A 24,086-nucleotide genomic window follows, 5' to 3' on the forward strand; every position below is an offset into this window, starting at 1 on the left:
TCTGTTATATAGTTTTATGGGTAGTCAAACCATAAGACCAGGGGCTGGGAATATGGCCTAGTGGCAAGAGTGCTTGCTTCATATACATGAAGCCCTGGGTTCAATTCCTCAGAACCCCATATATAGAAAATGGCCAGAAGTGGCTCTGTGGCTCAAGTGGCAGAGCAAAAAGAAGCCAGGGACAGTGCTCAGGCCCTGAGTTCAAGCCCCAGGACTGGCTAAAAAAAACCCCAAAAAACCAAAACAACAACAAAAACAAACAAAACCCCATAAGGCCAAATTACCATCTAATTCTGGACTAGGAGTTGTGTGACTCCATATATATTGCCTAGCCTCTGTCAATGGGAGTAAATTTGCTTATTTATAGGTATAATTTACTATTGTGCAGACTGAAAGATTGCTAAGCACAAGCCTGAGATTTAGCTAATGTGTTTTGGTCTGGAAGGGGGGAAGTGGGCACTCTACCACTAGAGCCATGCCTCTAGTCCTTTGTGCTTGAGCTATTTAAAAAAATAGTTTATGGGGCTGGGGATATGGCCTAGTGGCTAGAGTGCCTGCCTCGTATTCATGAGGCCCTGAGTTCAATTCCACATATACAGAAAATGGCCAGAAGTGGCGCTGTGGCTCAAGTGGCAGAGTGCTAGCCTTGAGCAAAAAGAAGCCAGGGACAGTGCTCAGGCCCTGAGTCCAAGCCCCAGGACTGGCCAAAAAAAAAAAATAATAATAATAGTTTATACCCTGGATGGACTGGTATCCTATTTAAGCTTTTTGCAAAGCTGGAATGGTGGATCTCAGCCACACAGCCTGTTTGTATTGATTGAAATGAGGTCTTGAAAATTTTTGCTCAGATTGGCCTTGAACCCTGACCCTCCCAATACTGTCTCCTGAGTAGCTAGAATTTCAAACAAACTATAGCACTCAACTACCTTGTCTATCTATCTAGCTATCCATCTATCCATCAATCTATTTATTGATTGACAGGGCCTCACTACACAGCGTAGGCTGACCACGAACTCATGATCCTCCTGCCTCTACTTCCCAAGTGCTAGGATTACAGATGAGAGCCAATATACTGGCTAGCAAATGCTTTATTAGGATTGAGAATAGAGGAGAAATTTCCTTGCTGATAAATTTCTTGTTGGAAGCAATCAGGTTTCCTCCCTGTAGGATGCAATTACTTTGAACAACCACTAGATGGCAGCAAAGCACGGCTCACTCAGAATGCCTGCAGCTTTGCACTCCCAGTCCAGGTGCAAAGCTCTCACGGCCAAGCCGGACCCCTAAGGCTCCACCCCAGAAGAGTGTGAACTTTGGTCACTGGCTTCCTCCCTCTTAGACTCCTCCTCCCTTCTATAAAATGAAGGGATTACATGATCTCTAAGGCTCCTTCTGGTTTTCAATTTCTACAGACTAGAAGCCACAGAAAACTGGCTGGAGGTGGGATGGTATTTCCAAGAATCTGTTAGCAATAATAATAATAACCACAGGAGTGGAGCGGGTGTGGGTTACAAGCCCAGAATCCTGGTACTTGGGAGGCTGAGGCAAGATAATTGCAAGTTTAAGACTAGCTTGGGTTATATACTGAATATATGTAGAATAAAAAATTTTTTTTTTACTAGAGTATTAGCCAGGTGCCAGTAGCATACAACTGTAATCCTAACTACTCAAGAGGCTGTGATCTGAGGATTAAGTTTCAAAGTCAGTCTGGGCAGGAAAGTCCGTGAGATTCTTACCTCCAATTATCCACCAAAAAGCCAGAAGTGGCGCTGTGGCTCAAGTGGCAGAGTGCTAGCCTTGAGCAAAAAAGAAGCCAGGGACAGTGCTCCGGCCCTGAATCCAAGCCTCAGGACTGGCAACAACAACAACAACAACTCAAGGATAGTGTTCAGGCCCTGAGTTCAAGCTCCAGTACCAGTAGAAAAAAAGAAAAGTGGACACTAAGTTAGTGGAAAGGGAATGATAAGAAAGGATCAAGCCAGAAGTGGGGCTCAGAGGAGAGAGGCATTTAACTCCTGAAACACACCCAGGAAGTTTCCATGGAAGATAAGACCTTGAGCATTCTCTGAGCCTCAGTTTTCTCACTTGAAAAATAACCTCACCAATGACTCACACCGCCAGTAACCCTAGCTACTCAGGTGGCTGAGGTCTGAGGATGGCAGTTCAAAGTCAACCCCGGGCAGGAAAATCCATGAGTTTCTAATCTCCAAAAAGTTGGGAATGGAGCTGTGGCTCCACGTGGTAGAGCTCTACCCTTGAGCAAAAATGCCCAAGGACAGTGTCCAGGCCTTGAGTTCTAGTCCCAGGACAAGCATACTCATGCCTGTAACCTGTAATCCTAGCTACCCAGGAGGCTGAGATCTGAGAATCATGGTTCAAAGCCAGCCCGGGCAGAAAAGTCTGTGAGACTTCTCTCTCTCTCTCTCTCTCTCTCTCTCTCTCTCTCTCTCTCTCTCTCTCTCTCTCTCTCTGTGTGTGTGTGTGTGTGTGTGTGTGTATGTGTGTGCTTGTGTGTGTGTGTGTGTTGATAATGGGGCTTGGACTCAGGGCCTGGGAGCTGTTCCTGAGCTTTTCTTCTCAAAGCTGGAGCTCTACCACTTTGAACCACAGTACCACTTCTGGTTTTCTGGTGATTAACTGGAGATAGGAATCTCACTGGGATTTTTCTGCCTGAGCTGGCTTGGAATTGTGATCCTGAGATCTCAGCTTCCTTCAGTAGCTAGGATTACAGACTTGAGTCACTGGCACCCAGCTGCTGAGACACTTACTCCAATTAATCACCAGAAAACTGGAAAGTGGCGCTGTGGCTCAAAGTGGTAGAATGCTAGCCTTGAGCAAAAAGAACTCAGGAACAGCAGTCAGGCCATGAGTTCAAGTCCCATAACTGACCCAAAATAAATAAATAATAACAAAAATTACCCTTTGAGCTACAATGTTCTCTAATTTGTCCAGTGCCTAATACAGGAATGCCCACCGTGATTCATTTAAAGGGCTGCTGCTGCTGCTGAAGCTCAGATAGGAAGTAAGAGGCTCAGAGGAACAGAGAAGAAGAGGCAGCCCAGCCCACGCTTGAATAGGTTCTCAAGATAATTCCTTTTCTCAGCCATCTGAGTCACTGCCAGCTTCCTTAAGCCTTTCCTGTTGAAGACCCCAACAGTGGGATTCACACAATGGAGTCCTGAAAATGGTGTTTTGCGGCTTGTTATTTAATATTTGGGTTGCTGATATCAACAGCATTGAGCCAGACTGTAACCCTCTCCTCTCTGAAATTTAGGGATGAAAACCCTGGCAAGTAGTCTTTATATTTCCTTCCCCTAAATGGAAATATTCTGGTCTTGAAGTTTGTCCACTAAACTCGGCCTCAATTCTGTTTCCCCTTCCTTCTCCCCATCCTCTCCCGCACTGTCGTTCCTTTTCTCCCCTCTGGGATCATCTGGCAGAAGGAAGAAAGCAAGCCTGGAGCTGGTGGCTCACTCTTGTCATCCTAGTTACTCCGGAGGCTGAGATCTGAGGACTGAGGTTCAAAGCCAGCCCTGGCAGGGAAACTCCAATGAGACTGTTACTTCCGCTTAACCCCCGAAGAGCTGAAGGTGGAGGCGTGGCTCGAGTGGCAGAGCACCAACCGTGAGGGAAAACAGCCACAGGACGGCACCACCCAGGTCCTGAGTTCAAGCCCAGGCCCACTCCCACCCCACCCCCAAAAGGGAAGAGGGACTTGAGCCCCTGGCGCCACAGCTCCATTTCTGACTTCAGGTCGGTTCGTTGGACCTAAGAATCTCCCGGACTCTCCTGCCCCGGGCTGGCTTTGAACCGTGATCCTCAGATCTCAGCCTACTGAGTAGCTAGCGTTCCAGGAGCCTGGGAGCCCGGGGAGGTTTGGTGATGGTTGGAGGACGGTGCCAGGACTGGGGGTGCGGAGGACAGACGAGGCCCGGCCTTGCTGGGGTACGGCGGCGCGGGGCGGGGAGGCGGGGTGTCCACGGCCGGCGAACTTTCCAGACCCATGGGGGGGGGGGGGCGTGCGGAGGTAGCCTGGCCCCAGGGGGAGCCTGGAGCCCGGGGGATGGGGAGCCCGGCCTGGGCTTGACCCCACCCGCCCCACCCCGCGATCCATCAGCAGGGGGCGCCCCCGAACCCCTAAGCCGGGCGGGCCGGACGCGCCTCCAGCCCGCGCCTGGGACGGGGCCCGCCGCTCCGCCCCCTGGGCTCCCCGGCGGCCGGCGGAGCGGACCCGAGGCGCAGGAAGCAGAGGCCGCGGAGCGGAGCGGCCAGCAGCCCGCCCGCCCGCCCGCCCGCCCGCCGCGTCCCGGTGCGCCTGGTGCCCCGCGCCCCGCGCCCCGCGCCCCGCGCCCCGCGCCCCGCGCCGCGCGCCGTGAGTACCAGCGCAGCTCTGCCGGGCTCGACGGGACGGGACGGGACGGGACGGGACGGGACGGGACGGGGGGCTGCGGGGTGTGTGTGGCTGGACTGGCGGGGGCCCCCCCTCTCCGCTCTTGGGAGTCCCGGATCTGCAGCCCGTGGGACCGGAGAGAGCGAGCAGCCGGGAGCCGGCCGGGCAGAGAGGCCTGGCGTGCGGGGAGGGGACGGGACGGGACGGGACACAGCCCTTCCATGGAGCTAGGGTCCCTTCCGAGGGGACCCCACGGGCCTGGAGCCAGTGGACAGGGGACCGAGACGTCGCCTCGCTTTCTCACAGCTGTGTGTGTGTGCGTGCGTGTGTGTGTGTGTGCGTGTGTGCGTGTGTGTGTGTGCACGTGAGCGTGCTGGTCCTGGGTCTTGAACTTAGGGCCTGGGCGCTGCCTGAAGCTTCTTTGCTCAAGGCTGGCACTCTACCACTTGAGCCACACCTGCACTTCTTCTTTTTGCTGGTTAATTGGAGGTGAAGCGTCTCACAGACCTTCCTGCCCAGGCTGGCTTTGAACCCCTCCATCCTCAGAGCCCAGCCCCCTGAGTAGGTTGAGTTCCAGGCTTGAGCCACCAGTGCCTGGCTTCTCCCACTTCTTGGAGGACTGAATCTCCACTCCGGGAGTTCCCATTGGGGCAGAGCTAGGGTGGTCTGGGGGTGGGGAGTGGGGTGGGGTGGGTGGCAGCTGGCTGGTCTGTGGCAAGCTGGGGTGAAGGGCTTGATGGATGGGCATTGCCAACAGTTCACCTGGTCCCCAGGCCGGGCGTTGTGGCGCTCTCATAGCTTGCACAGATCCGGCTCGCCCTCACCCTAACTCTGCCAGGCAGAGACGAGTGGACAGTGATGGTAGGAGTATGCAGGGAAAGAGGGCACTGGAGGAGTGGCTGTCTCAGAGGTAGGTGGAGGGGACCCCCCCCTCCCCAAGTGCCCTGTACTCTGAAACCCAGGGCAGGGCACCTGGGGCAACTGCTCTCTGTCTGCCCAGTTACAGCCGTGTAGATGTTTCCATGGGAATCCTGTTGACAGAGAAAGAGAGAGAGAGAGAGAGAGAGAGAGAGAGATTGCATCTTAGCTGTTTTAAAGCTGGATTCTCCCTTCAACCATTCTCTCCAGATGTGTGTCAACCATTCTCTCCAGATGTGTGTGTGTGTGTGTGCGCACACACACACACACCTGTGCTGGTACTAGGGCTTGAACTCAGGGCCTGGGCACACTCCCTTACCTTTTATGTTTAAGGCTAGCACTCTACCACTAGAGCCAAAGCTCCACTTCCAGCTTTCTGGTGGTTAATTGGAGATAAAAATCCTCCCTGGACTGGCTTTGAATCTCGTTCCTCACTCAGATCTCAGCCTTTTGAGTAGCTGGGATTACAGGCATGAGCTACGGGCCCAGAGCCCTCCAGGAGTTTTTAGCACTTAAAATGACCCGCACTGACAATCCAGCATTTCCTGGGAGGTTTGGGCAGGGGGGTCAGGGACATGGGCTTTGGATGAACATCCGCTGTCCTGTGGCCAGTTTCCTACTGGCCGGAATGAGACCGGAGGAGACACTGAATGCCTCCGTGTGTTACATATGGGGGTGAACAAGTGGGCCCCTTGGAAGGTTGGACCTTTACCACAGAGATGGAGGTGTTGTTTTTTTTTTCCCTCTTGTGTTAGTTTAGGCAGCCTAAGTGTGAGGCTTCCTCATGGGGTGTGTGTGTGCATGCGCGCGTGTGTGTGTATGCATGTGCTAAACCACTGCCTGCTCCCCTCTGTGGTCCTCGTTTCTCTCCCCTGCACTGAGTTGGGATGAGGAACTCAAAGAGTTAATTCTGCAGAGTGGCTCCTGAGTGGTGGGAGGGAGGGCTCCTACCTTCAGGGTGGCCCCCAGGAAGCCACTGGCTTCCCAACCTTGAGCCAACCTTGGCAAGGAGGGGACTGAGGCCAGAGCCTTCCCCTGTCTGGACCTCAGTTACCTCCTTTTGTCCAATAAGTGGGTTAGATCAGAGAGTGCTGGTTTCAAGCTTTTGTAACTCAGAAGCCCAGCCTATAGCATGGATGGTCTGGAGGCCCGCCACCCGCCCCCCCCCCCCCTTCCTCTTACCCTGCTGGCTTCCAAGGAAGAGTCTGAAAGCCCCTGAATTGTATCTGTGCAATCCTGGCATTAGAGCTGTAGGCAGGAGTGCTATCTCATATACTCAGATTAAGAAACATTTCCAGGCAGGGCACCTGTGGTTCACGTCTGTCATCCTAGCTATTCAAGAGGCTGAGATCTGAGGATCATGGTTTGAAGCCAGCCCAGGCAGGAAAGTCAATGAGACTCTTATCTCTAATGAACCAGCAAAAAGCCAGAACTGGAACTGTGGTTCAAGTGGGTGAGCACTAGCCTTGAAAAAATAAAAAAGGTAAAGTACAGTGCCCAGGTCCTGAGTTCAAATTCAAGGACCAGCACACACGCCCCACCCACCCCAGAATAGAGCCCAAGCAAGAAGGAAGATGCATGATGGGTCATGGATGCCAACAAACAGGTGACCTCTAGGGAGAGCCTGGGGAGCCAGGCCGGCTCTGCCCAGGAAGGGAGGGAGGAGGTGGCATCTGTTAATGGAGCTCTGGTCTGCAGAAGGCAACGATGACGGAGAGAGATGTGTACATGCTGAGAGTGAGACCAACTCCAGCCACTTGATATTGTACTTGCCCCTTCATCCAGCCTGGTGGAAAGGTCATAGAGGTTCATGGCACCTGGGTGCAGTTGGCATTGATTGGCAGGCAGGAGAAAAGCTGTTCACACTGGCCCAAAGGAGCGCTGGAGAACTTGCCAATGAATGACCCTTGGTAGACATGGTCACCAGCTGCTTGGTTTGATCTTTGTGATGGGCAGACCTGTGCCCTTGGGTCTTTTTCCCTGGGGTGCTGTCCAGGGTGACATGTAGCTGTCCTAGGATTCATTGTGGGGCTCCAAGTCTCCTATGGTAAGAGAATGAAGGTTCCCTGTGGCTCAGGGAACCTTCTGGGGCTCACTCTGGGCAGCCAAAGTTAGCTCTGATTGCTAGATGAGGAAACCGAGGCAGGGTTGAGCAGCAATGAGATCACTCAGCAAGTTGTGGGCAAAGCTGGAAGCAACCCCTGGGGCTCTGGACTCCTGGTGCCTGTTGTAATTGGTCATTCCCCGCTCTGTCCATGTTCCCCTTGGGGTAATGAGTGAGAACAATTACTAATCCCCTGAGACTCTGCATAGGGTGACACACCCCTACAGGAGCTGAGCTCATGGTAATCCTTGCCTTTCCATGGCCTTTTAATCATTTCCAAAACAACGTCATGACTAGGTATTGATTTTCCCCCCAGCCTTAGTCCTCTTTCACAGATGAGCAAGTCAAGTCACGAGCAGCTGACATGATTGACCCAAGCTTGAACTTGGAACATTGACTCCCAAATTAGTGTTTTCTTCCTTTCTTTTCTTTTGGTGGTAGTACTGGGGTTTGAACTCGGGGCTCAAGACTGAGGCTGGCTTTGAACAGTGATCCTGAGATTTTAGACTCCTGAGTAGCTAGGATGACAGGCAAGAGCCACCAACATCTGGTACTTGTGTTTTCCGTTACTGTGCTACAGCTGCTTCTTTTCTTGAGATCTGCATTTTTTTTTAATTTTTTTATTTTTTGTCAGTCCGGGGGCTTGAAGTCAGGGCCTGATGAGCACTGAGCTTTTTGCTCAAGGCTAGCACTCTACTCTTGTACCACAGCACCACTTCTGGCTTTTTTTGTTTATGTAGTACTAAGGAATCAAACCACTAAGCCACATTCCCAGCCCTTGAGATCTAGATTTAATAGAACAAATCGAGTTCACCATAGATCTGTTTCTTGAGACTTCAGCAGACACATGTGAAGAAATGAAAAGGGCTCAATTTCTGTCTCCTGAACAAATTCGAATGAAGATGACCATCCATTCTCTGCTACAAGTGAGGACCCGCTTGAGCAGAGCAGTTCTTACAAAGGCCAGGGCTGTGTGTTCAATTCTCTGCTCCCTGTCCGGCAATAGACTGTTAACACTCTCAAACTCCTGGCTGCCCTGACCTCAAGTATTTTTTTCTTCTTCCATTTTAAGGTTGTATGGTCCAGGCCTCAATGAGGAGCCCAAACATGGAGCTGTTCAAGCAACAGAGAGTGGAAGACTTTTACGAAATTGGAGAGGAGCTGGGGAGGTGAGCGTGGTAGAGAGGTGGAGGGATGAGGGGATGGGGGGACGGGGACCAATTGATCTTCTCTTGGTCGATTGGTGTTATAAAGCATGGGTTTGTCATAATAACTTTAGTGGGATGCTTTAAAAACCAAGCCCATGGTTTATTCATACTGGTGACTCTGCAAACTACTATCTCTCTGGAACAAAAGATGGACCAACAGAAGGGCTAGAATTGCTGACATCTGTGGGCTTTTTTGTTAAATTGCCAGCTTCAGTCAGTAAATCTTTCCTCCTTCTTCTCCTTCTCCTTCTCCTTCTCCTTCTCCTTCTCCTTCTCCTTCTCCTTCTCCTTCTTCTTCTTCTTCTTCTTCTTCTTCTTCTCTCCTCCTCCTCCTCCTCCTCTGCCTCCTCCTTCCTCTTCTCCTTCCTCTTCTTCCTCTTCTTCCTCCTCCTCCCCCTCCTCCTCTTCTTCTGTTGGTTGTGGGGCTTGTGCCTGGGTGCTGCCCTTGAGCTCTTCGGCTCAAGGCTACCAGTTGGGCCACAACTCTACTTCTGGCTTTTTACTGGTTAACTAAATACAGAAGTCTCACAGACTTTCCTGCCCAGGCTGGCTTTGAACCTTGATCCTCAGATCTCAGCCTCCTGAGTAGCTAGGATTATAGGCATGAGCCACCAATGCCTTGTGTGATTTTAATGAGTCTTATTTTTATCTCTTACTTTTTTTTTTCTTCACCAGGCCCTCTCTGGGGTCTGGACAGAGACCTGATTTGTTGGTTTTCTTCTGAGAGTCCTTCCCTGGGATTCTCCCTGGCTCCCAGGATTTTCTGTTTTAAACTCAGAGCCTGAATGGGAGATGAGGTCATCTTTCTGAAAATGGATTTGCATTGAGTAACAGCCACATGAGCCTACTCATGAAGTTTCCTAGGATCTGAGTTTCTTTATACTTTGTCAGGTGTCTTCACCCAGAAAACAAAACTAAACTAAACTCTGAGATCTAAAAGTAGTACTCTGTGTGTGTGTGTGTGTGTGTGTGTGTGTGTGTGTGTGTGTGTGTGTGTGTATGTGTGTGTGTGTTGGTACTGGGGTTTGGACTCAAGGCCTGAGCACTATCCCTTAGCTATTTTGCTCAAGGGTAGCACTCTACCTTTTGAGCCTTACCTCAGTTTCTAGCTTTTTGGTGGCTAATTGGAGATAAGAGTCTCACGGACTTTCCTGCCTGGGCTGGCTTTGAACCTTGATCCTCAGATCTCAGCCTCCTAAGTAGCTAGGATTACAGACATGAGCCACCAGTACATGGCTAGATTCAGAGTATTCTTGGCCTGCTGGCTGGGGGAGCTAGTGTCTGCAGGCCTTAGAGAGGATCCCTCAGTCTTCTATTGAGACTGGTTTTCACTGATGACTTGGGGCCGAGAGCCAATGACTAGGTGTGCTGCACTGCCATTAGCCTTTGAATGGTAACCCAGGTTCCCTCCCCCCTTCACTTCCCCTGGGAAGTGGCATCCTCAGTAGCAGATCTTGGCAAGTGGCTTCATCTTGCCACATCCTATGTGTAGGATCTGTGCTTGGTGCCACATGCACAAAGACAAGCAAGACACAGACGTCACTGAGCTCTCACAGGGCAGTAGAGGTAGCTGCATTCATGATACAGGGGCAGAGCTGGACTGGGCTTGTGTTTAGAACTGGGAAACTGAGAAGTTGGTGGAAGCAGAAGCTCTGGAGAAGGAAGGAGAGGCAGTTTCATGGAAGAGTTCATGCCTTGCCTCCCTGCACTCTGTAAGTTAAGGACATGGGCTGCTTGTACTGGAGGTGTGAAGGCCGCTTACACCTCGCAGCCTGGCCACCTCTCTCCTGGCTCCACTTGGCTAAAGTGTGATCCTGGCAGAAGTCTAGGGCTGGAGGCTCACACTTGTAATACTAGCTACTCAGGAGGCTGAGATCTGAGGATCATAGTTCAAAGTCAGCCCACACATATGAATTTAAGAGACTCTTATCTCCAACTAACCAGCAGAATGCTGGAAGGAGAGGTGGGGTTCAGGAGGTAGAGCATTAGCCTTGTGTAAAAATGCTAAGTGATATCACCTATACCTCGAGCTCAAGCCCCAATACAGGAGCTTACATGTGCATATAACATCACACACACACACACACACACACACACACACACACACACACACACACACACACCCTGAGGTCTGGGGCCTTTGGAGTGACCAGACATGCTAAGATTTGTTAGATGAGTTGAAATGCCATTTGAGGTCCTTTCTTCCAGGTCCCTCATTTGAGAGCTGGGGAGATAGATTCAAACTGTGGAAAGGTCTTTCCAGGGACCTAGAAACAGGCTGGAATTAGAGCTGCTTTCAGGTAATTACTCAATAACCAGCCAACCTTCTTTCCTTCCTTCCTTCCTTCCTTCCTTCCTTCCTTCCTTCCTTCCTTCCTTCCTTCCTTCCTTCCTTCTTTCCTTCCTTCCTGTGCTCTACCACTGAGCTACATCTCTAGCCCACAGCCATTCAATTTCTGAAGTGACAACCCTATCCTTCCTTCTCCTTGTCTTCATTTAGCATACTAAGGACCTCCTGTGTGCCAGGCACAGCCCAGGGCTGTGGTAAAATACTCCTATTAACTTGAAGTCTGTGAGACATCACTAAAAAAAAAGAAAATGGCTAAAAAATGAGCACAGAGGATGAATCATCCTCGGGTGTGTGAAGGGCAGGGGGAGGGATTTAGGGTGAAGGACAGGATGCTCCAAGAGAGGATCATGGGAGATGTTTTTTATTCACCTGACTGGTCAGAGAAGACTGCTCTGGCTTCTGGTTCCTAGTGGTGAGTGTCTGTTTGGCTGTGCTCACTTTTGGCTATGCTCTGACTTTGGGATGCTCGAGGTTGTGTGTTTTGGGAAGACTGTCTGGGGATACAGGTTTCAGCATCTCCCAGGAGGGCACATCTGGGGAATATGAGATCAGGGTTCATAAAGAGAAGCCCATTTAAGCAGCTCATTTTTTTTCCCTTTCTTTCTTCTTCTTCTTATTTATTTATTTATTTATTTTTGCCAGTCCGGGGACTTGGATAGGGCCTGAGCACTGGCCCTGGCTTCTTTTTGCTCAAGGCTAGCACTCTGCCACTTGAGCCACTGCCCCACTTCTGGCCTTTTCTATTTATTTGGTGCTGAGGAACTGAACCCAGGGCTTCATGTATATAAGGCAAGCACTCTTTCCACTAAGCCATATTCGAAGCCCCAGGAGAAGTCATTTTCTATATTGACTCAGATGGGTGGCTTGTCCAAGATCATAGCAGGAACTGGTGATCTGTCTTCTCCTTTGGGACTCCACAACCACCCTATAAAGATCTACAAAATGCAGATTCATTTTCTATTCATCTACTTTGATTTCCTTTACTTAACATGATTATATTAACATAAAACCATAAAACATTCCTGCTGGGGTTGGGGATATGGCCTAGTGGCAAGAGTGCTTGCCTCGTATACATGAGGCCCTGGGTTCAATTCCCCAGCACCACATATACAGAAAATGGCCAGAAGTGGCGCTGTGGCTCAAGTGGAAGAGTGCTAGCCTTGAGCAAAAAGAAGCCAGGGACAGTGCTTAGGCCCTGGGTTCAAGCCCCAGGACTGGCCAAAAAAAAAAAAAATTCCTGCTTAAGAAAGATTTGAATCACTGCCTCCCCCATTGTATTGATGAGAAAAGTGAGGATCAGAGATGGGAGGTGATTTGTGCAAGGATGCAGAGCAAGTGATATGAGAAGTAGAACTCAAACACAAAACCATCTCAACTATACTGAGCAGGTATAAACAAACAGACAAAAACTTATTTTACATTCAGTTACTCTGAGAGGTCAAAGCAAGGAGATCTCTTGAACCCAGGAGTTTGGGGCTAGCTTGGGCAGCACAGTGCGACCTCAGCTCTTAAGGAATGAAGATAATTTAAACCAATAAAAGACTAGCACAGGGCTGGCAATATGGCTTAGCGGTAGTGCTTTCCTAGCATGCATGAAGCCCTGGGTTCGATTCCTCAGCACCACATATATAGACAAAGCCAGAAGTGGCGCTGTGGCTCAAGTGGTAGAGTGCTAGCCTTGAGCAAAAAGAAGCTCAGGGACAGTGCTCAGGCCCTGAGTTCAAGGCCCATGACCAGCAAAAGGGGAAAAAAACAAAAAAGAGACTAGCACAGAAGTGGAGCTGTGGCTCATGTGGTAGAGTGCCAGCCTTGAGAAAAGAAAAAAAAACAAACCATGGGGCTGGGGATATAGCCTAGTGGCAAGAGTGCCTGCCTCGGATACACGAGGCCCTAGGTTCGATTCCCCAGCACCACATATACAGAAAACGGCCAGAAGCGGCGCTGTGGCTCAAGTGGCAGAGTGCTAGCCTTGAGCGGGAAGAAGCCAGGGACAGTGCTCAGGCCCTGAGTCCAAGGCCCAGGACTGGCCAAAAAAAAAAAAGAAAAAAATCAAACCAGGCCCTAAGTACCAGCATGCACGCACGCGCACACACACACACACACACACACACACACACACACACACACACCTACCTAGCAGGGAGTTGTAGAGTAGCTTAAGTGATGGAGTGCCTAGTCATGGCTCAAGTGGTAGAGTACTAGCCTTGAGCAAAAGAAGCTCAGGGACAGTGTCCAGGCCCTGAGTTCAAGCTCCAGGACTGGCAAAAAAAAAAGTGATAAGAGTACCTCCTTAAGTTAGTAGGAGGCCCTGAGTCCAAATCTCTGAGTTTGCACACACACACACACACACAGCAGCAGCAGCAGCATTAACTAAACAGCTATTAAGTTATTATTAAGTAGTTGTACAAAGTGGTTTTAATTCTGTAAGGCAGGTCATAGGTACAATGCCTCTTGGTCAATGCCACCCCTTACATTGTTGGCTCCCATTTTCTTTCCCTTCCCCTGTCCCTACCCTCAACTTAACATAGTTCATTTTTTTATGTGATATACATGGAATATAATGACTGCATTTGCTTACCCTTTCTCACTCCTTCCATATGCTCTACCCCTTGTCCACACTCCAGAAACATGTTTCCACTTCCTGTTATTCATTTTGATGAGCAGTACATTAGTTATTCAGAGGAATTATGTCTCTGGATTCCTCCCTAGAGTGTACCCTCTTTTAGAAAGTTTGTGTGCAAATGTATTGGAGCCCTGAATATTATTGTGCCTAGTTTCAACAGTATTTTTATTTTGTTTTTGTCAGTGCTGGGGCTTGAACTCAGGGCCTGGGTGCTGTCCTTTAGCTTTTTTTTTTTTTTTTTTTGCTCAGGGTTAGCATTGTACCACTTGAACCACTTGAGCCACAGTTCTACTTCCAGCTTTTTGCTGGTTAGTTGGAGACAAGAGTCTCATAGATTTGTCTGCCAAGGCTAGCTTTGAATCTCAATAAACAGACATGTTATAGCAAGAAGCTGGTCAGGAAATTCCATTCTGTGTGACCCAGCATATCTCAGAGAAAGTTTTTGTTTTTGTTTTTGTTTTTTTAAAGCCAGAAACCTCTCAGGACAGAGCTTTATCCTTTACCTTGTTCTGGGATTTTTGAGGCTGTCAGTCCCGTGTGCTGGCATTTCCTGCTGCTGGAAATGTGTTGGCAATCGCCTATCTTCTCACAGTACTGCATCCTGCCCATCCTTCCGGAACAACACGAGGCAGATCACATTCCTATTTGACAGATGAGGAAACAAGGCCCAGATAAGTCAAATAACATATGATTTAATAAAATCCATGTTTTAGGGGTTGGGAATGTGGCTTAGTGGTAGAGCACTTGCCTAGCATGCATGAAGCCCTAGGGATTCTATTCCTCAGCACCACATACACAGAGAAAGCCGGAAGTGGTGCAGTGGCTCAAGTGGTAGAGTGCTAGCCTTGAGCAAAGGAAGCTCAGGGACAGCACCCAGGCTGAGTCCAAGCCCCAGAACCAGGAAAAAAAATTATCTTTTACATTTTTCAGAAATCATCTCTCTATTCTAGTAGAGGCCAGGACTCAGGGTGGTGAGGGTTGAGATGCTTTAAATTCTGGGTTTGGGCTAGAGAGTTTTGTCAATAAGGGAGAGGAAAGGCCAGTCAGATATAGCTGCCCTCTGCAGGGGCCCAGAGAGAGGCCACATCAGGTCACATAATTCTATTGGTGAGATTCGTGCAGTCTTGATCAGTCTTTTTTTCTCCCTCCTTTTTTTTTTTGGCCAGTCCTGGGCCGTGAACTCAGGGTCTGAGCACTGTCCCTGGCTTCTTTTTGCTCAAGGCTAGCACTCTGCCACTTGAGCCACAGCGCCACTTCTGGCCATTTTCTGTATATGTGGTGCTGAGGAATCGAACCCAGGGCCTCATGTATACGAGGCAAGTACTCTTACCACTAGGCCATATTCCCAGCCCTTCTCCCTCCTTTTAAAAATTTATTTTATTGTTGTTAATACTGGGGCTTGAATTCAGGGCCTGGGCACTGTTCCTGAGCTTTTTTGCTCAGGGCTGGCATTCTACCACTTGAGCCACAGCTTATTGATGGTTCACTGGAAATAAGAGTCTCATGGACCCAACTAGGCTGGCTTTGAACCATGATCCTCACATCTCAGCCTCCAGAATGGCCAGGATTACAGGCATGAGCCACCCGTGGTTGGCTTGATCGGACATTGTGGGCCTTTTGGCCACATAAGTGTACCCCAGCTTAGTGTGGGGCAGCAGTCAGAGAGAGGAGAGGTGGATGAGGGGAGCCAGCAACAGCCCCTCAACTTTGAGGAGCAAGGTAAAGGTACTTCCATACATTCTGGTCCTGTGAACACCACAGCAAGCTTCCGAGAGGGGGAGGGGGGCCTACCTGGCCCAGGAGACTGTTGGAGCTCTTGACCTATAGAACAAACCAAAGGATGGCCTTCCTGAATGGTGGAGGGCATTATGAGCCAGACTGATGCAAAATGGCGCCCGAAGCCAGGCGCCAGGGACTCAGGAGGCTGCCATCTGAGGATTGCAGTTTCCAGCTTGCGCAGGGAAGTCCATGAGACCTCTTGTCTCCAATTAAGCACCCCAAAAAGCTGAAGTAGAGCCATGGCTCAGGTGGGAGAGTGCTAGCCTTGAGTGAACAAAGCTAAAGGACAGTGTCCAGGCTCTCAGGTCAAACCTCAGCACATGTATGTGCACACACACACACACACACACACAAGCAAAGGAAATAAATACATGGCCTGGATCATATGCTCATGGAGGGACCCCCCCCACCCCCACCAAAAAAGATGTACCAGCTCAAAGGAGGAAGCCTTCACTCCAGGTATTTCCTGTGTCTACCTCTGTCTAGTCTGATCTAGTTGCTGGTGGCAGGTGGAGGGCACTGCCAGGCCTGAGGAGCCGGTCTCAGGATAAGGAAGAAGGCACAGGGGAAGGTGAAGGGTTAGAGCTGTGTGTGTATGGGGGGTGGTGTGGGGGGGGGGGAAAGACTGCAGAAGGACCCGGATGACAGAAGCTGAAGCCGAGGCAGGGAAGGAGGTACATTTGTCCCCATTGTTAGGAGAACAAAGCACAAAGCCACTCAGACAGAGGCTTGGTTACACAGGCTCCATTACACTACTTTACACAGGCTCCCGTCAGAAGGGAGCTCAGCACACATGTAAATCGCTCGCCGGGAGGATGGGGCTCACTGAGCCCAGTTTACATTATACATTATTTTTTCTTTGTTGGCTATTTTGGAGATGGAGTCTCTTGGAGTTGTTTGTTTTTGTTTTTGTTTTTCTTAGGGCTTTACATTTTTGCTTTAAAAAAAATTCATGGCTGGTACTCTACTATTTTAGTCATGCCTTCACTCTGGCATTTTGTGGGTTAATTGGAGGAGAAGTCTTGTGGATTTTTCTGCCCTGGCTGGCTTTGAACCTTGATCCTCAGATCTCAGCCTCCTGAGAACTAGGATAATAGATGTGAGTCACTGGTACCCGGCTTTTATTTACTTAGTGGTGCTGGGGATTGAACCCTGGACCTTGTATGTGCTAGGCAAGGGCACTGCCACTGGGTTACAGCCCCAGCCCACACTGTTTTTATTTTTTACCTTTTTCATATATCCATATGATATGGCTATATCCATATCCATAACAAATACTTAGAAATTTGTTTTGAAATAATCTCACATGTAATAGAAAAGTTGTAAGAATTACAGAATCTCCATGTACCTTGACCAGATATCCCAATTTCTAACATTTTTCATCTCTCATGTCTCTCTTTTCTGCTCATTTCCTCCTATTCCTGCCTTCCTGCCTTGTTTTTCTGAATCAGGCTGTGTGTGTGTGTGTGTGTGTGTGTGTGTGTGTGTGTGTGTGTGTGTGTCTGTCTGTCTGTTTGTCTGTCTGTCTGTCTAACTATCTATCTGCATCTATCTATACATCCATCATCCACTTATTTACCTGTCATCTATCATTTATTGTTCCTATCTATTTGAGAGTAAGTTGCAGGTAATATGTGTCTGCATGTTTGGTGCTGGTGGCTCATGCCTGTAATCCTTGCTACTCAGGAGGCTGCTATCTGAGGGTCACCATTTAAAGCCAGCCTGGGCAGGAAAATCTGTGAGACTTTTATCTCCAATTAACCACCAGAAAACTGGAAGTGGTGCTGTGGCTCAAGTGGTAGAGCGCTAGCCTTAAGCTTAAGAGCTCAGAGACAGTGCCCAGACACAGAGTTCAAGCCCCATGACAAAAAGAAAAAAAAGTGTTTGCATCCCACAATATTTTATTACATATCTCCAAGAACACAGACATTCCTGTTCATCACAATAATGCAGTTAGCAAAGTCAAGACATTTAGTTATTTATTTATTAAAAAAAATTTTTTTTGGCCAGTCCTGAGCCTTGGACTCAGGGCCTGAGCACTGTCCCTGGCTTCTTTTTGCTCAAGGCTAGCACTCTGCCACTTGAGCCACAGTGCCATTTCTGGCCATTTTCTATATATGCAGTGCTGGGGAATCGAACCCAGGGCTTCATGTATACGAGGCGAGCACTCTACCCCTAGGCCATATTCCCAGCCCCTGAGCTTTTTTTTGCTCAAGGCTAGTGCTCTACCACTTTGAGTCACAGCTCCAATTCTGGTTTTTAGGTGGTTAATTAATTGGAGATAAGAGTCTCACAGACTTTCCTGTCCTAGCTGGTTTTGAACCTCAATCCTCAGCTCTAAGCCTCCTGAGTAGCTAGGATTACAGACAGGCATGAGCCACCAGTGCCTACTCTCTTTCCAGTTTTATCAGTTTCCCCACTAGAGTTGTACACAAGTCCTTCTCCCTGTAGTACAATATCCAGTACAGGATCCTCTGTGGTGTCATAGTCGTAAGTTTTTATTTTTGTGCTGGAGGGTAAACTCAAGGCCCATGCTTGTTATGCTATCCTTGTATTACATGAACCCTAGCCCTTTTGCTTTAAGATGGCTTTTCAGATAGGGTCTTTTGCCCAGGTGGCCTTGGACTAAGAACCACTGACCTCTACCACCCAAGAAACTGGACTTACAGGCATACATCACCATGCTCAGCTTGTTTTTGAGACAAGCGCTCACTAACTTTTGCCTGCAGTGGCCTTGAACCTTGATCTTCTCATCTCTGCCTCCCAGGTAGGTTTTAATTTTGTTTTTGTTCTTGTTTTTGTGGCAGATTGTCACTGTGAGGCCCAGGGTGACTTGAAGCTCACAAGTCAATCTTTTTTTTTTTCCATTTCTTTATTGTTAAAGTGCTGTACAGAGGGGTTACAGTTTCATATGTAAGGCAGTGAGTACATTTCTTATCGAACTTGTTACTTCCTCCCTCATTTTTCCCCTGTCTCCCATTTCCCTCCCTCCTAACCTTTTTGTTATTGTTGTTGTTGTTGGTGGTGGTACTAGGGCTTGAACTCAGGGTCTGGCACTGTGCCTGAGTTCTTTTGCTTAAGGCTAGCATTCTACCACCCTGAGCCACAGCTCCACTACCTATTTTCTGGAGGTTAACTGGAGGTAAGAGTCTCATGAGGACTTTTCTGCCCCTGGCTGGCTTCCTCAGATCTCAGCTGCTCGAGTAGCTAGGATTACAAGCATGAGCCACGGGTACCAGGCTTGGTACTGGGGTTTGAACTCAGGGCTTTGTGCTTGCTAGGCAGGCACTTTACCACTTGAGCTGCACCTCCAAGCATTGGCTGTTCTTTTTTTCTTTCACAATTCTTTCTTAATGCTGAGATTACAGGCATGTACCAATACACCTGAAAGTTTTGAAGAATACTGGTCTCTTAAGAATAAATACAACCCATAGACTTGTGTTAATTTCATAATATTCTACTTACACACACATTCCCAGTTTACTTAGCTTTCCTTCATTGTTTTCCCTGCTAAAAATAAGTGTGTTTCTGTGTATACATCTGTTCAGTTTCCTCTCTTTGCCTTACTTCTGTTGGGTGTATTCCCAGAGCGGCATACCAGGGCAAAGGTTCTGACTGATTTGCTTTACTGCTTGAAACTGGAAATATGAAACCCATACACTGCGCCTCTCCTCTAATGACTTTACCCACACTCTGTCATTGTTTTCTGTGGGGTTTTGGTAGTTTAAAGAGTTTTGTCAAGGTAGATGACTATTTTTCAGCCAGCAATTAAAAGCAGCTAAAGTATTCTGTGTTTTTGCCTTTCACTTCTTTTCGGTTTCTTCATGTTTTTTGTGGTGTTAATATTTCATTATATTTATATGGATAATATGAATTTCCACTCACAACCCAAGATAGAGAAAGCAAGACTTAGACTGTGTTAACCTAGGCCAGACATGGCTGCTGACAGAGAGCTCGTCCCTAGAGATGGAAGGTGTGGCCTTCCTCCCTCAGAAGAAGTAGAGAATCTGGGTGCTGATGGTTCACATTATTTGATCCTGCAGAGATCTGAGGATTGCTGTTCAAAGCCAGCCGGGACAGGAAAGTCCACAAGTCTCTTATCTCCAATTAACCATCAGAAAAGCAGAAGTAACACTATAGTTCAAAGTGATAGAGTGCTAGCCTTGAGCAAAAGTAGCTCAGGGACAGTGCCCAGGCCCTGAGCCCCAAGACTGGCGAGGAGGAGGAGGAGGAGGAGGAGGAGGAGGAGGAGGAGGAGGAGGAGGAGGAGGAGGAGGAGGAGGAGGAGGAGGAGGAGGAGGAGGAGGAGGAGGAGGAGGAGGAGGAGGAGGAGGAGGAGGAGGAGGAGGAGGAGGAGGAGGAGGAGGAGGAGGAGGAGGAGGAGGAGGAGGAGGAGGAGGAGGAGGAGGAGGAGGAGGAGGAGGAGGAGGAGGAGGAGGAGGAGGAGGAGGAGGAGGAGGAGGAGGAGGAGGAGGAGGAGGAGGAGGAGGAGGAGGAGGAGGAGGAGGAGGAGGAGGAGGAGGAGGAGGAGGAGGAGGAGGAGGAGGAGGAGGAGGAGGAGGAGGAGGAGGAGGAGGAGGAGGAGGAGGAGGAGGAGGAGGAGGAGGAGGAGGGGACTCCTCAGGGTGTTCGGCACTCTACCACTTGAGCCACACCTCCACTTGCCAATTTCTGCTGGTTCATTGAATCTAAGAGTCTCACAGATTTCCCTGCCCAGCCCGGCTATGAACCACAACCACAACCCTCCCATCTCAGCCTCCTGAGTAGCTAAGATTGCAGGGGTGAATCACCTGCACCTGATTTTCCTTCTCTCTTCTAATTGCCCCACCCCAAAGCAGCCTTGGACAGACTTTCAATCCAAGACCTTTATCCTGCAAGGGCTCCTACATTGTCTAGTACAGGGGAAAAAACTACAGCCAAAATCTGGCCCATTGTGTGTGTGTGTGTGTGTGTGTGTGTGTGTGTGTGTGTGTGAGAGAGAGAGAGAGGAGAGAGAGAGGTGAGAGAGAGAGAGAGAGAGAGAGAGAGAGAGAGAATGATGGACTGACCGACCAACCGGCCGACTGACCGACCCTAGAGCTAAGAACATACCCACTCCATTAACCAAGAACATTGGGAACATTTATATTACAAAGCCCCTCAAGTAATTATTACTATATATTGATAGTCATAAATAAAAGTTTTGTAGAAAGTTTGTTTTCTCCTTTGTTATGTAAGGACTTTCTAAATGTTGGCTCTTGATCTTCAGTGTCTCAGCTATTTTTCCCACCCCAAAACAAGTGCCTCCTGCCCTACACCCACCACCCAAGGAGAGGGGGAGCTGTTGGGGGTGGCAGGACTTGCATAGGATAGAAGCAAATCTAGTGTGGGTGCAGTGTTGGAAGGGTAGGTATAGAGGCCCACTTGCCCCTGCCCTGCTATCCCTTTTACCATCCATACCGCGTCTCTAGGAACTCAGGGCTTTGAGAAGTCTCACTATATTTTTTATATTATATTATATTATATTATATTATATTATATTTTTATGCCAGTTCTGGGGCTTGAACTGAGGTCCTAGGCATTGTCCTTGAGCTAGCCAAGGCTAGCACTCTACCACTTGAGCCCCACCTCCACTCCCAGCCTTTTGGTGGCTAATTGGAGATAAGAGTCTCTTGACTTTGCTTGCTGCAAGCCATGCTCCTCAGATTACAGGGATTACAGGGGTAAGCCACCAGCACCCACCTGACAACTTTTTTTTTTGCCAGTCCTGGGGCTTGGACTCTGGGCCTGAGCACTGTCCCTGGCTTCTTTTTTGCTCAAGGCTAGCACTCTGCCACTTGAGCCACAGCGCCACTTCTGGCCATTTTCTGTATATGTGGTGCTGGGGAATCAAACCCAGGGCCTCATGTATATGAGGCAGGCACTCTTGCCACTAGGCCATATCCCCAGCCCACCTGAGAACTTTTAAGAGCTTCCTATGTCACAGGGCTGTTGAAACACCATAAGTAGCATCTAACTCTATGTCTTCCAGCCTTCTGGGAGCTCCATCATTCCTAGGCACATGAGAATAGGATCATTCCATTCCAGGACAACAGGAAGTTCTGTTCTTTGACCTGGACGTTCCCAGGCTCCCTAGGGAAAACTCCCATGCTCCTTTGAGGCAAAGCTGCCCTTCTTCTGTCATCTGATCTCAGGCAGAGACCCAGGCCCACATGCGAGGCCACTTCACCACCAAGATTGGCTACAGGATAAATTGAGTGTTCGTGAAGGATATCTGCATGGAGAAAGAAACGGCTTGAAGTTGGATGACAGACAGCTGCTGAATTAGGGTCCAAATCACTCACCTGGTACAATGTCCTGTAGCACAGTAAAGCCTGTGGGTGCCACCAAGACTGCCGCTGCTGCTGAGATTAGACAAGGCCACTTGGCACCACGTCTGTGAGCAGTGCCTGTTTTAGCAACACGGCTAGTAAATATTGACTCTGTGGCATAAAAATGGAAAGGAGAGGTGACTACGTTAACGCGGAGGGTGGAAGTTCACCAACCCCTGGTAAAACAAGATGTAGTTATGCAACGTGAGAGGGTGTGTGTGTGTGTGGTGTGTGTGTGTGTGTGTGTGTGTGTGTGTGTGTGTGTGTTGTTTTGTTTTACTAAGGATATTGTTTTGGAGTGGGGAGAATGGAAATAGAATGAGGAAAGCTTCTTTGTATATGGCTCTGTTTTGTTTTGTTTTTCAAAGTGGAATGCTTATTTTTATTTACTGTTAGATTTTTGGTGGTGTGTGTGTGTGTGTGTGTGTGTGTGTGTGTGTGTGTGTGTGTGTATGCCAGGATTGGGGCTTGAACTCAGGCTTCACACTCTTGCTTAGCTTTTTCTGCACATGGTAGGTGCTCTATCATTTGAGCCACACCTCCATTTCTAGCTTTTTACTAGATAATTGGGAATGAGGCCTGGCTTTTAACCCAGATCCTCAGATCTCAACCTCCTGAGTAGTTAGGATTACAGGCATGAGCCACCAGCACCTGGCTTGCCATTTGTTAGTTTTTTTTCAACTAATGTTACATAGGAAAAAAAAATACATAAACATATGGAGGAAAAAACCTGGAAAGAAATATAGCAAAAGATTCTGTAGAGATGGAGAATTTATTTCTTCGAAACACTTCATTTTCTATGCTTTCAACAATGATCATGTACGATATTTTCATATTCTGAAAAGGGCAATGCACTAGAAATAAAACAATTTTCTTTGCTGAGTCTAAAGGACATCTGACCTTTCTCTTTTGCTTGTTGTACACTGAGGCGCCACAGCCATGAAAAGAAAAGTCCAATTAGGCATTGATACCTCACACCTGTAATCCAAACTACTCAAGAGGCTGAAAAATGAGGACTGAGATTCATAGCTAACCCAGGCAGGAAAGGCTATAAGGCTCCAAATAACTACCAAAAAGCTGCAAGTAGAGCCCAGGTGGTAGAGTGCCAGCTAGGAGCAAAAGGGCTAAGGCACAATGCTGAAGCCTTGAGTTCAAGCCACAGGACTGGCACCAAAGAGGCCATCCCAAGCGTAATTCATGGGGAGGCTACAGGTAGGATCCTGGCCCCAGGACTGGATTTGTCTGTTCTCTGGTGGGACAATCCCAATGGGCTAGAGGCCTAGCCTTTGGGGCCAGGAGAATCATGATCCAGTTGGCTTTCCTTGAGGTTCTTCCTGGTCAGTCTGGGAAGGTCCTTCAGTTGCTGACTGCTTGTGGAATGGGATGGGGAACAGGGAGCTGGAGTATGGGTTGTGTTTTGTTTGTTTTTTTGCCAGTTCTGGGATTTGATCTTAGGACCGAGGTGCTGTCTGTTAGCTTTTTCCCTCAAGGCTAGAACTATACCACTTGAGCTACAGCATCTCTTCTGGTTTTTTGGTTTTGTTTTGTTTTTTGTTGGTCATGGTTCTTGAACTCTGGGCTTGGGCGCTGTTCCTGAGCCCTTTAGCTCAAGGCTAGTAGAGCACTACCATTTGAGTCACAGTGTCACTTCTGGTTTTCTGGTGATTAATTGGAGATAAGAGTCTCTCAGACTTGCATGACTATGCTGGCTTTGAACTCTGATCCTCAGATCTCAGCCTCCTGAGGAGCTAGGATTACAGGCATGAACCACCGGTGACCGGCTATTTCGGGCTTTTTCTGAGTAGTCTATTGGAGTTAAGAGTCTCGTGGATTTTCCTTCCCAGCTGGCTTTGAACTGCAATCCTCAGATTTCAGCTTCCTGAGTAGCTAGGATTACAGGCAGGAGCCATCAGTGCCTGGCCAATCTTGTGTTTTGCTAATTATTTTTGGAGATGGAGTCTCACAGACTTCTCTGCCAAGGTTGCCCTTGACCCTTGATCCTCCAGATCTCAGCTCCTTGAGTAGCCAGGATACAGGCGTAAGCTACTGGTGCCTGGCAGTCAAGCTAATTTCTGAGTTTGAGGCAGCAGTTGCCTTTCTAGGCTCAGTTGGCCCTGTTCTTACAACCCTCAGGACCGGCCTGGAGCTCTCCTCTCCCACTTCTGGAATGATCTCTACATGCAGACCATAACTTGAGCCTTAGAGCTGGGTTTCATCACTTCAAGTTGGTTTTCAACTTCTTAGGAGAAACAATGTGTGTTTTGGGGAGGGGCTGGATTGTGGTATGTAGTGTTTTTTAACAACTCTTTCTTTTTTTGGCCTAAGTAATTGAGTTTATTGAAGCCCGGTGACACTCATTGTGAAAAA

At 48.7% G+C, this 24,086-nt stretch overlaps 1 protein-coding gene across 2 annotated transcripts in view; it reads left to right on the plus strand.

The window, feature by feature from the left end:
• The first annotated feature begins 8,482 nt into the window (after nt 1-8,482).
• Nucleotides 8,483-24,086, plus strand: part of Dapk2 (death associated protein kinase 2) — a 93,893-nt gene continuing 78,289 nt past the window's right edge. For both annotated transcript variants that reach the window (XM_048332840.1, XM_048332839.1), the window contains exon 1: nt 8,483-8,578. In XM_048332840.1, the coding sequence (XP_048188797.1) occupies nt 8,487-8,578 (92 nt within the window). In that variant the 5' untranslated portion in view covers nt 8,483-8,486. The remainder of the gene's footprint in view (nt 8,579-24,086) is intronic.

The sequence above is a fragment of the Perognathus longimembris genome, chromosome 23, assembly GCF_023159225.1.
Source record: "Perognathus longimembris pacificus isolate PPM17 chromosome 23, ASM2315922v1, whole genome shotgun sequence".
In the NCBI taxonomy this organism is placed as follows: domain Eukaryota; kingdom Metazoa; phylum Chordata; class Mammalia; order Rodentia; family Heteromyidae; genus Perognathus; species Perognathus longimembris.